We start from the raw sequence: 13,278 nt of genomic DNA, 5'->3' as shown, positions 1-13,278 counted from the left end.
GGGTGGGGGAATGGGGTCACGGATAAGCAGGCACGAGGAAACAGTGTGGAGCTAGACAAGGTCTTGACTTGGTCCCCTCCTTCTCCTCTTTTTCCCACCCCAGACCCTTCTAGGCATCAATCACGGCCCCCACAGGAATTCCCTAAAGCGCCGGTCCAGTCACGGCAGCGTCTTCACCTTCCGCCGGAGGGACCTGGGCTCAGAGACAGACTTCGCTGACGATGAGATCAGCACTCCCGGGGAGAGTGAGAGTCACCGGGCATCCCTCCTGGTGCCCTGGCCTGCTCGGCGGCCCAGCGCCCAAAGCCAGGCCAGCCCGGGAGGCCCCCTCGCCCCCAACTTCATACACAATGGCAAGAGGAACAGTGCTGTGGACTGCAATGGCGTGGTCTCCCTCTTGGCCACGGGGGTCCCGGAGGCCACATCCCCTGGGGGCAGCCTACTGTCTCCCGTGATTCTGGAGAAGCCCCGACCTCCAGACACGGTGAGCCAGCCATTGGGCAGATAGTTGGTCTATCAGCCCACTGCAGAGCCTGAGAATTACAAAAGACCATTGAGGTCGGCACTTGTCCATGTCGATGTGGTCTTGTCTGTGCGTGTGCATACATGTGCCTGTGTGTGCCCACATGGATGTGCATGTCTGCGATGATGAGAATGGTTCCTTTCTATATGCTCTGGAGTAGGACTGTCAGAATTTGGCTCTGAAAGGCCCAAAAGCAGAGCAAACAGAAATTGTTTTTCCTGGTGAAGTTTTAGTTTGAACACATCAGAAATGGCCATTTGCTTTCTAAAAGATTGTGTCGTCGGTGGGACTTGGGTCACACAGAACAGAGTTGGGAGTTGGGAGGGACCTCAAGGGCCATGGAGTCCAAACTCCCCATTTTACAGATGAGAACTCTGTGTCCCAGAGAAGAAGGGACCCACTTGGGCAGTAAGCAGCTGAGGTGGATTTGAACCCAAGTCCTTTGCATCTGTTCCCCTCTGCTGTCTGTAGATGGGGTTCTTGTTGGCCACAGGTTAGACCAGGGGGCTACACAGGTCCCTTCCAAGTCTGACTTCCTAGGAGTCTGTGACAGCCCAGCCCTCAGCCCAGTGCCAGAGGTTCAACCAGTTTCTGCTTGGATACTTCTGGTGATGAGGAACTCAATACCCCTGAGGGCAACCCTCATTCAATGAGGGCCACTCTCGGTGTGAGAAAGTTCAAAGTTCACCCTTGTATAGAGTTAGAGCTCACCTCCCAAGCCAACCATTCCTTGGGCCCAGTTCTGTCCTCTGCCACTGGGCATAGAATAAGGCCAATCTCTCTTGCAGGTGACACACCCACAAATATTTGAAGCCGGCTCTCCATCCATTAGCCAGACCAGCCTTTATCAACATCCTTCCTGAGCCCTCCCATGATCCTAGCTACGAGTCCAGTCCCCTGGGAGAGAACACAGGGGCAGGGGATATGATATGGCCCCTGCCTGGATTCTGGGAGCCGAGGACCAGACATAGCAAAGGATTAAGAGACGGCTGGACTAGATAATCTCCAGGGCCTGTCTTGGCTGTCCCATCTTACCAGCCAACATCCCTGGAGTCAGGAGACCTGAGTTCAAATCCTGGCTCTGTGGCTTACCACTTATGTCCCTTTAGGCAACCTCCCTGAGCGTCTGCACCGTGAGGGGGTTGACCTAGACTGTAATAACTAATAGCAATAGCTGGTGTTTACATAGTGCTTTGTGGTTTGTGAAGGATTTTATAAGTATTGTCTCCTGGGCCTTGGTTTTCTCATCTGTGAAATGAGAGTTGGACCACATAATAATAATGATAAAGGTTAGCATTTATATTATGCATCACGGTTTGCAAAGCTCTTTACAAATATCTCATTTGTTCCTCACAACTACCCTGGGAGGTAGGTGCTATTTTTATCCTCATTGTACAGATGGAGAAACTGAGGTAGGGGTAAAGTGACTTGTCCAGGGTCACACAGCTAATACGTGTCTGAGTCTGCATTTGAACTCAAATCTTCTTGATTCCAGATCTAGCACTCTCTCCACTGCACCGCCAGCTGCCTACAAGGCCTCTGAGGTTCCTTCCTCCTCCCAGGCTCTGTAATTATTTTATTTAATAAGTTTTACTGATGCCTTTGGTTTTATATCATATTTATTTCTGGAACCTCTGCCTTCCCCCAAAAGAGCCCTCTTTGAATGAGTGGAACGAATGGATGGAAGAAGGAATAAATGATTGAAGGAAGGAATGAAAAAACATTTATGATGTGCTTTCTCTGTGCCAGGTATGGTGCTAAGCACTGAGAGTATAAATACAAAGCCAGACTGCCCCTGCCCTCAAGGAGTTTCCATTCTAATAGAGGAGGATAACCAGAGACAACCATGGTCTGGGAAGGGTGCTTCAAGGAGCTAGGAAGCAATTACTGACATTTTCTTTCCAAGAGTGGTAGTAACTAGGTGACCTCAAAGAGGCCATTCTCTGCCTCATTTCTTACCTAGCCTTAATCACTGAATGGGTGTTGCCTCAGACAAACTGAAACCTGGGAAAGACCTGAGCTCAAAAAGGCCAAAGTCTCCCACTGCATCCGGGACCATGTCCAGTTGTCCTGACCCATGTCTTAGCAATGGACCCAGATGGCTCTGCAGGAGAGAGTAAGGCTGATGACTTTGCACAGCCCTGCCTCACTTAAATCTAATTCACTTGCGAGTCATGACATCACCTTCCTGATGTCATGGTCTTCCTTGAGAAGGAAGGACAAACCACAAGTATTGTGCAGATTCAATAACCCCAGAGCTAGAAGTGAGAGGGGGAGGGGTCTCTTTATGGTGGAATGGAAAGATGTGATAGACCTCAGCCAAACAATATGGGAGTCTCTCACCAATCAGGTGCAGGGAGTGTCTGGGCAGGACTGGCGTGCCCTCCCTGAGGGACTAGAGGGAGATTAGGGTGCCTCAGCATACCAGGAAGTGACCTGGTAATGAAGAAAACTATTAACTCCCTACAACACCTTACACATCTTCCAGCTCTTAATCTATACCCTGGGGTACACAGCAAGTGACTCCAACCAAAGAGTTAGTCAACATCCCCCAGCTGCCATCTCCCACCTCACCACCAAAAAGAGGGAGGGACTCCCTTTTCCAGGACAAAGGCTGGTGATCTCCAGCTCCATGGTTGCCATAGGAATTTGGAGTATATGTAGACTAGAGATTCTTCAGGGAAGGGTCATGGCTTGAGCAGAACCTAGGACAAGTAGGAAGAGGCTTGCCTTTCATTCAGGCCAATGTGCCCGTGGGTTGTAGGAGCTCAGAGGAGGAAGAGATCAGATTATGAGAGGGATGGCAACGGCTGTTTGTGGAAACCTCCCTCTTTGGAGATGAATGCCTCAGAAGTCCCCCCCCCCTTCTCCCTCTAGTGGTGGCAGACAGGGGCCTGGGCGGGGGAGGCTCTGGGCCCCACGGCCAAGCCATGGCTGATGTCCTGATGTGGGAAATGGACAGGTGCTCCATGAGGCTGGGCTGCCTCCAGCAAGGTCACGGCCCAGGAGGCTCGTAGCTTGGGAATTAGATCAGCACTGGGTAAGTTAATATCATTTCCTAATTTCATTAGGGAGAAAATCTTCTCATCTCACTGCCCATGTCGGGCAGCATCCACATTCATACACTTCATTACCCAAGACTTGGATTTTGCGGATTCTCACATCTGCGGGGCCATTTCTAAAGTTAAAAGAATTAGGGGGACCAAGATGAGGCCATTTCCAAAGTTAAAGGGATTAGTGGGCCAAGATGGGGCCATTTATAAAACTAACTGAATTAGAGGCCGGGAGGCCTGCCTTTCTCCAGCTCAGCCTGAGTTCTTGAGGGGAAGCTCCCAGCTGTTTCTCCCCTCCATCCTAATCCTGAGGCAGAATTTGGGGAGAAGGGACGATGATGATGGAGGGAGGATCTAGGAATGTTTCATGGCCTCTGTTTATCCTAATGAGGGGCCAGGCAAGCAGTAATGTGGATAGAGAGCTAGACTCGGACCTGGGTTCAAATCCTACCTCTTACCTGGACAGATCACTTAACCTCTCATCTATAAAATGAAGGGGTTGGATTTGGTTGTCGATCCTCATTCTATGATCCAGTTCTTAGATACCTGCCTCCAAGGCCAGCCCTCTAACCTCTTGCCTCTAAAATGATATTAGGAGATAGGAAGAGTAGCTGTTCAGTCAAAATCCTGCCCAGATTTTCTGGGACCAAGGTTTCTAATATGGTGCCAACGTTGGGGGTAGGGCATTGGATCATAGATTTAGGATTGGTGAACTCAGGGGTCATCAGTTCCAATCCTTTCATTGGATAGATGAGACTTGTCACTCTCTCCCAGACTCAGTTTCCCCCTCTGTAACATGAGGAGGTTAGACTCAATACAGGTTCTAAGATTCCTCCCAGCTCCATGGTCCTCTCTGGGTCTTGGTCTCCTTGTATGTAAAACAAGAGGGTTGGACCAGAAGGCCTCAGAGCCCCCTTCCAGCTCTGACTCTATGGTCCTATGATGACCATGGCCTTTTCACAGGATACTAGGGCCTTCAGCAGCCTTTGTGTCTGACGTATACATCAAGAGACACCCCCCATCATAACCGACTGACGAGTGGCTATCCAGCCTCTCTCCTTGAAGTCCTCCAAGGACAGGCAGCTACTTTGGGACAGTGTGGCATCGTAGGTACTGAGAATCGGGAAGGCCCCGGTTCAAATCCTTCCTCAGCTGTGTAATGCCGGACTGGGCACTTCCCCCCTCTGTGCCTCAGCTTCCTCATCTATAAAATGTGGGGGTAAGGTTAGATGGGTCTGAGGTCCCATCTGGAGATAGAGCTATGGCTCTGTATCAATCAATATATGGCATTTCCAGACGTCGAGCTTCCATCGCTCTTGGTTCTGGCCCCTGGAGACAAACAACAAATGTAATCCCTCCTCCGTATGACAGTCCTACACATCCATGAGGATGCCATCACATCTCCCTTGAGTCTCTTCTCCTCCAGGCTAAACACGCTTAGCTCCTTCCTCATGTGAGACAGACTCAAGTCCCTTCAGCAGTGTGGGCACCCTCTGGCCACTGTCCTGCTTATCAATGCCCTTCTTCAGTTGTGGTGCCCTTCAGAGGAGGTCTGTTCAGGGCACAGGACAGTGGATCTATCACCTGCCTATTCCTGGAAGCTCCACCCCTCTAAACACAGCCATGATCATGTTAGCCACATCCCACTGCTGACTCATGGAGCTTGCAGTCTACTCAGACCCTCAGATTTTTTCAGAACAGCTAATGTCTAACCATGTCTTCTTCACATTATCCATGGAAAGTTGATTTCTTATTCCCAAGGGGAATATGTTACATATATGTCTATTAAATTTCATCTTAATGGATTCATCCCAGCGCTCTAGCATGGTGATCGGCAAACCATGACCCATGGGCCAAATATGGCTCCCTGCCTGCTATAGAGCCATACAAACATGGGTGGTGGACCAGCTTTGGCTGACAAGCCATGGTTTGCTAACCCTTGCTCTAGCCTGTCATGATCCTTTTGTTAACTCTCCTTCCTAGTTTGGTGCCACATGCCATCTTTGCCTTTATCTAAGTCATTGATAAAAAATGCACAGATCCCTGGGGCACTCCACTGGAGACCTCCTTACCCACTGACATCGAATCATTGACAACTCTTCTTTGAGGTGAGCCATCCAATTCATCTTATCCCTCTCCATCTTTAACAAGATACTTTAGCCGAAGCTTTGCCAAAATTTAGGTCCACTCATTCCCCTGATCTAGTAGTTTAGTTATCCTCTTTGCCTCAGTTTCTCCATCTATAAAATGAGCTGGAGAAGGAAATGGCAAACTATTCCAGTATCTTTGCCAAGAAAATCCCAAATGGGGCCACAGAGAGTCCAACATGACTGAAAAAATGACTTACCAACCATCACAAAGTCTGCATCAGGCTCTGCTCTCGTTGAAGCCGTTGAGTGCATTGAGAGCCATTGCTTCCCTCTCCAGGTGTTTGTCACCTATCTCTTTAATGGCTCCTTCCAGAATCTTTCCAGCCAACTCACTGACCTGGACTTTACAGATTTGCTCGTTTGCCTTCCTCCACTCTTGCGATACCTCACCTCCTGTCCACAGATTTTCAGAGGCCCCTGGCAGGCACTTAACCATCCCCCCCTGCCCAAGGCCCTTCCAGGCCCAAGAATTTGAGTTCATCCAGGGCAACGGAATGCTCACTCCCTGCCTCCTTCCTGATCTTGGGGCTCAACTCCCTCCTGCTCATTTTTGTTGGCATTTCCAATCCAAAGGCCATTCTCTGTGGCAGAGAAAACACAAAGTAAGAACTGGGCAGCCCTTTTGCTTGTTGCCGTCATCCCATCCACCCCAAACAAAGGTCTTATGCCCTCTTTAGGCCTTCTGTTCTATGGGCCTCCTTTTCCCCCCTTGTAAGATGAGGCAAATAAACTAAATGATCACTGAGCTCCCTTCCACCTTTAAAATCTAAAATGCTATGAACACAAGCTCCAATCGGCCTCTCTGAAACTCCTCCTCCTTGGTCCTGATCCTCCCCTTGGAGGCCAAATGGGAGGAGGCTAACCCTTCTTCCAGGAGAGAACCATTCAGATGCTTGAATATGGCAGCCAGTGTGGCCTCCAGAGTCAAGGGCTCTGAAGCTGGGGATCCATGGACTCTTTGCTTTCTTTACTACTTTGAAACTTCATTCCAATGGAATTTTTTCCTTCAAAATCCCATGTTTTTTATCTGAGGCATTTTAAGTCGTTATCCTGAGGAGTTCTCACTCAGTTTCTATATGATTGGTTTCCTGAATTCTATGTATTTTCTTACATGCATTTTAAAACCTTGTTGGGAGAAGGAGCTAGCCATCCACTCTATCACACCGCTAAGGGGGTGGGGGTAGAGGGTCCATGATGCAGACGAGGTCTTCTGTTCCAGGCTAAGCAGCTTGAGTGGGTCCTCCTAAAACACCGGCCCCTCCTCCTCCCATGTCCATTCTTCTGGCTTATAATCAAAGTGCCTCCTAAGCGAGGGGCCAGGACCTAGGCACAGCAGCATTTCAGGTGTGCCCTGATGAAGGCTGAGGAGCACACCATGCCCTTCACCACCCTTGTCCTGGATGCGGCCCCTCTCCAGAGGCTGCCCAACATCACAGTTCACTTTTTCTTTTTTTTTGTTAAAATCCTGGTACCCTGGCTGGCTCATCTTACACTTATAATCCATTAAAGCCTTCTGGCTGCGGGTTCATAGAACATTGGAGAGGGGAAGGACCTTGGAAAGCTGACAGACCATCCCCCTCACTTTACAAATGAGGAGCCTGGGGCCCAGAGAGGTTAAGTAACCTACAGAAGGTCACACAGTGAGCTGCCAGGCACATTATCCAGGCCGGTGGGTCAATTTTGTCAAGAGTAAGTGGAGAACTTGACGGGCATCTCTGATGGGCTTCCCAGGGCAGCCTGTCTGGTCCTCTCTCGATGCTGAACCAGCCATTCCATTCGTTAGCAGCTCCTTCCGGGCCATATCCTGCCCAGCCAGATTGGCCAGCCTCCTGTGCTTTGGGCTAAGTCACTGATAAAAATGTGGCCTGGGCTGAGGACGGAGCCTGTGGCTCTCCAGGCAGACATCGATCTTTGGGTCAAAGAGCCCTTTGGTTCCATTTGTTAATGGATCTCCCACAGGGTCCCCCTCGCTTTTGGATCAATCCCTCTTCTTGGCCCCCCATGGGTGCCACTTGTTTACCAGGCACAATTGGGGGAAGACACTGGCAGAAATGGAGGCTTGGGGTGGCAGCAGACAGGCGATATGACTCATTCAAATGAGACAGCGCATGAAGTGCTTTGCAAATGTTAAAGTGTTCTGTAAATACTGCTATTACTACTGATAATAGTGACATTCTTCAGTGTTGGTGGAGGGAACACTGGTTTTAGCTTCAAAGGTCCAAGCCCTGGCCCTGCCATTGAACATCTTTGACATCTCAGGAGAATCCTCTCCATTCTCTGGGCTTCAGTTTCCACATCTGTAAAATGGGGGGATTGGATTTGATGATCTCTAAGGGGCAGCTAGGTGGCACAGTGGATAGAAAGCAGGGCCTGGAGTCAGGAAGACCCAAATTCAACTCCAGCCTCAGACCCTTACTAGCTGTGTGACCGTGGGCAAGTCCCTCTTTGCCTCAGTTTCTTCATCTGTAAAATGAGCTGGAGAAGGAAATGGCAAACTGCTCTAGTATCTTTGCCAAGAAAACCCCAGATGGGGTCACTGAGAGTTGGATAGGACTGAAAACGACTGAACGACAACAAAGGTCCCTTCTAAGCCTATCTCAAGTCTCCTCTGATCCCACGTTATGGAGGAGGAAACAACAGTTTTGAAGGGGTGGGTTTGGACAGGGAGTCTGAGGTGCCTCTGAGGGCCCAAGAAGCCAGTGGAGCTTGGACAAGTCTCAGTCAGTCAGTCAAAAAACATTTATTAAACATTTACTGTGTGCCTGGCACTGTGCTGCATACTACAAATACTGAAAATGACAAGACAGCAGCTGCCCAAAGGGAGCTCGTGGGGGAGATGGTGTGTGAATAACTGTACAAACAAGATGGTGACAGGACAGCTTGGAAATGGCCAATGGAGAGAAGGCACTAAAATCAATGGGGATCCAAAAAGGCTTCCGGGAGAAGGTGGAATCTTAGCTGGGACTGAAAAACAGAGGAGACGAATCGACCGTGTCCTAGAAGCAGACGATATGGGGACTGGGCCCTGAACTTCCCCCAGAACTGGGGGAAGGGGCCTGGCTGAGAGGAGGCAGAGAGGCTGGCCTTGTGCTGCCCCAAAGCAGAGGGGGTGGAGCTCAAGGGGCCTCAGGGGAGCCCCCAGGCATCTCCCTCCCCCAGGCACTGACTCTGCTTGTCTAGTCTTCAGGTCTAGAACAGACAGGGTTTCTGCATTTGTGGTATGAATTATTCATTCCTTATGATACTTAATATGAACTAGACACACTAGTGTCTCATCCAAAAACACACAGGCTGCCCAAGAGGGTAGCAGGGTCAGGAGAAGGCAGAGCCTGCTGGGCCTTTTGGCCCCTTGAAGTCATCCAAAAGCCCAGGAGAGCCCTGGAGTGAAGAAAAGAGCAGAGGGGCTGAGGAGGCTGAGGAGGATGTGGGGAAGGTAGAGTGGCCCCCTGGACAGTCCCCATCTCTGAAAAGGAGGGGAGTAGGGCAGATGGCCTCTCAGCTCTAGCGCTGCCAGGTAGTTGGGAAAGGGTCTGGCTCTGGAAGCTGGGTGGGGATACCCTATGAGCCTGAGGGGACACAGTGTAGAAATTCATGTGTTTATAGTAACCCTGATGCATCAGTTGGCTGGATGATAACCCTGACTTCTCCAGGGGCCACTGACCCGAGCCCAGGGGCTGCAGGCAGGCCTCCCTAGGGTAGCACCCAGCAGGCATTCCTAACCCCAGCAGTGAGGTACAATGGGCCAGACTGCTGCTCAGGTCTAAGACCTGCTTTGCAAACCTTTTTTCCATCCAAAACCATGATCTTCTTATCGTGGGAAACCCTAGGTATGGAAACTCCATCACCTTATTCCGATCAACCACTCATCTGTAGCTTAGACAGATGCCTGGCGCAACCAGAGGTTCCCTGGCTTGCTCAAGTGGCACAGCCAGGGACATCAATCCAGGGAATGTTAGCGTTTCTGGACCAGTGTCCATCTGTAAAGTGGGGGTTGTCTTGGGGATCCAGGGTCATGCTCTCTACCCTGCCTTTTGTACACCTTAAAGCTTGACATAAGTGTTGACTGTCGCCCTACCCAGACCTCCGTGTCAGAAGAAGTCAGTAAGAAGCAGCTCCTGATGCCCCAGCGCCTCTCTCTGGAATACTTCGAGGAGCCACATGAACGGCAGCGGGCCTTAAGTGCCGTCAGCGTCATCACCAGTGCCCTGGAAGGTCAGTTCAAGGGCCTGGGACCCCTTGGGCTCAGCCGTCCCTCCCCATGGACCTTCCCCAGGATCCGCCCCAGCCAGACACTTCCCGGGCTTGGCCATGAGGGTGGGAGCCCAACTCCTAGGGCTCAAGCCCCTTTGGGCTAAGGCAGCCAGCTCCTCAACCTGGGCCTGGGGTGAGGGGGACCAAGAGATAATGAAGGGTCATCTGAGGCCAGGCCACTACATCAGACATTGTGGGTGGGGTGAAAGTTTCTTCCTTCTCCAGGACAGGAACTTCCACTCCTTCTCATACTGGGGATATTCCAGAAAGGCCTGGCTCTGGAGTCAGGCCCCGGTTCATATCCCACCTCTGATCCTTAAGATCAAATGTATCCTTGGACAAGGCCTCATCAAGTCATGTCTAAAACAAGGGGCTTAGACTCTAGGGGAGTCCTGAGAGGCCATCTAGTCCAACACCCTCATTTTACAGATAAGGAAACTGAGTCCCTGAGAAGGACAGGGACTTGCCCAAGATCATACAACTGGTAAATGGCCAAGCTGACTCAGCTCTGGGCCCTAAGGCCTCTGTGTTTTCCATCACATATTTGCCTCCTAATTTCTGTACAAAGCCAAATTACTAAGCGTGTCCCCCCCACCTCCCCTGGTGGCCAGAAGGGGAAGGACTTGAGGGATCCCTGGGATGGTGGAATTGGAGCCAGAAGTGACCTTATAACTCATCCAGTCTACCTCCCAACCCCCATTTTACGTGTGAGGAAACCAAGGCCCAGAGAAATAGCATGACTTGCCCAGAATCACACAGCTCCTAAGTGGCAGCACTAGAATTCAAACTCGGGTCCTGTGGCACCAGGTTCAACACCCTTTCCCCAGAGGCCATCCTCTTTCCAATAACAGGTGTACATATACCATATGAGTAGTGTCAGCAGTGTGGACACCATAATCCAGGTAATATGAGCAGGGGAGGCGGCCAGTGTAGACAGCGGTAGATGGTGTAGACAGTGATAGAAATGGCGGGAGCTGGCATTTATATGGTGATTTCAAGGTTTCTCAAGCACTAGATACCCATTGCTACAGCAACCCTAGGAAGTGAGTGCTACTGGGAAATTCTTCCAGGACTCCAAAGCCACTTCTCATCCATGTGCCATGCAGAGTGTATTCACAGGATGAATTCTAGCCATGCCTCTCACCTTGTGGGACCTTGGGCAGGTGGATTCCTCAGTGGGCCTCAGTTTCCTCATCTGTAAAAGGGAAGGCGTTGAACTAGATGACCTTTAAGGGTCCCTCCAGGTCTACGTCTCTGATCCTGTGTGGGCGTTGCTGAACTGGATCATGGGAGCAGTGTAGATGGCAACAGCTCAGGGAACAAGAAGATTGGTGCACAACTCTAGTCAGAAAGGCAGCGTGATAGAGCAGAAGAGCCTGGAATTGGGGGGGGGGGTAGTGCTCCTAGGCCTCTACTCAGTCTCAGTCACTGGGCCTCAGTTTCCTCACCTGTATGGTGCTGGAGATGGACTAAGTGATCTCTAAGCCCACCCTTCCCAAGGCTGCCATCTTGTTCCCATCTTTCCATGCTCTCCTGGGGGCTCATGCCTGGGGGCGCTAGGGATCCCAACATCCCCCCCATGGCCAAGTTCTCCTCCCCAGAGCTGGAGGAGTCACACCGGAAGTGTCCCCCCTGCTGGAACCGCTTTGCTCAGAATTATCTGATCTGGGAGTGCTGCCCACTGTGGCTGACCATCAAGAAGAACGTCAAGTGCGTCGTGATGGACCCTTTCACCGACCTCACCATCACCATCTGCATCGTGCTCAACACCCTGTTCATGGCGCTCGAGCATTACAACATGACCCCTGATTTTGAGGAGATGCTCCAGGTTGGCAACCTGGTAAGAGATATGGGGAGCCAGAAGCCCCTGTGGCATGGGCACAGCTATCCTGGGTGGGGGGAGATTTGGGCCCATCCTCAGGGACTCCATAAAAGCCTCTCAGAGATAGCCAGGTGGTATGGTACAGAGAGCTCTGGACTTGGAGTCCATCAGTAATGTGGCAGAGGGAGCTCGGGGCCTGGAATCAGGAAGACCTGAGTTAAAATCTGGCCTCAGATATTTGCTGGCTGTCTGACCCTGTACCTCAATTTCCTTATCTGCAAAATAAGGATTCTAGACTCAATGGCCTCTGTTCCCTTCTAGCTCTAAAGCTGTGACCCTATGACCCCCCAAGTGGATGAAGAATTCCACTCATTTTGCTTGGCACCAGAGGGCAGAACAAGGGGCTGGACAGAGGTACAGAGAGAAAGATTTGGGCCTGATGTTCAGAAAAGCTTGCTAGCCCTTCAGGGTGCCCCAGAGGTGGAAGGCTCTCCCTGCCTGGAGCTCTTTGAGCAGTAAGAAGGTTCTGGTAAAGATCCCTTATTGTGTATCAGGAAGATTCCTTCCAATTCTAAAATTCACAGCACTTAGCATAGTGCCAGTCAGTGGAGGAAGGCCCCCAGAGTTGGCAATGGGGAGCCCCTGGTCTGAGGGGAAAGGCCGGAGCTGCTCTGTGTGGGACCCCAGCTTCATAGAAAACCTCCAGAAGGCCTCCGGTCTAAGCAGAGACTTGGGTAATTTAGTGGGGAGTCCAAACATGCAGGTGGGAACACCACTCCAAGACATTTCCCAGGTGTGTAAGCAGGCACTACACACATATATATATACATATACATACATAATACATACATATGCATACAGTATATACATGTACATATACACATGCACATGCATATACACATACATATACACACCTAAATTATGCCACGGTTCTCACAGAGGGGATCCATCCAGTCGAACACAGAGATGCATGAGACGGCCCCTTTCATCTTTAAGATGCTATTGTCCTACAAGTCATTAATTCTAGGAGAAAAGGAAATAAGGATGGTCAGGTGCAGGTGGGCTTAATCAAGGAGGACTGCAGGGAAGAGGGGGGGTTTTAAATCTTCTTTTTATTAATGTCTTGTTTTTGCATTGCATCCGTTTCTGAATATGCCCTTCCAGCCTCCCCTAACCAGGGAGCCACCTCTGATAGCAAAAGTTTGAAAAGAAAGAAAAAAGACTTCAGCCAAACCAAGCAGCACATCCCCCATGCCTGACACTATATACAGTATTCCACATCCATAGTTCCCCACTTCTATAGTGAAGGAGGGAGGTTCAACCTCTCAGCTTTTCTCTGGGTCTAAGTTTGGTCATTACAATTGCCCAGCATTCTAGTGCTGGGTTTTAAAGGAAAGAAAGGGCATGACTTGTACTACTGGGAACAGGGGAGGGGGCATTTGGGGTGGGGGCAGGCATGGAGAGCTCATGATAGGGCTT

The 13,278-nt window shown here is 50.5% G+C and overlaps 1 protein-coding gene across 2 annotated transcripts in view; it reads left to right on the top strand.

Annotated features, from left to right (window-relative positions):
• The window catches only part of SCN5A (sodium voltage-gated channel alpha subunit 5), a 185,371-nt gene that overhangs the window by 97,019 nt on the left and 75,074 nt on the right, over positions 1-13,278 (top strand). For both annotated transcript variants that reach the window (XM_036737927.1, XM_036737926.1), the window contains exons 12-14: positions 104-484; positions 9,806-9,938; positions 11,579-11,817. In XM_036737927.1, coding sequence (XP_036593822.1) covers positions 104-484; positions 9,806-9,938; positions 11,579-11,817 — 753 coding nt within the window. The remainder of the gene's footprint in view (positions 1-103; positions 485-9,805; positions 9,939-11,578; positions 11,818-13,278) is intronic.

The sequence above is a fragment of the Trichosurus vulpecula genome, chromosome 9, assembly GCF_011100635.1.
Source record: "Trichosurus vulpecula isolate mTriVul1 chromosome 9, mTriVul1.pri, whole genome shotgun sequence".
NCBI lineage: Eukaryota > Metazoa > Chordata > Mammalia > Diprotodontia > Phalangeridae > Trichosurus > Trichosurus vulpecula.
Note: the sequence above shows the minus strand (reverse complement) of the source record. Positions and strands in the feature narration are given on the sequence as shown.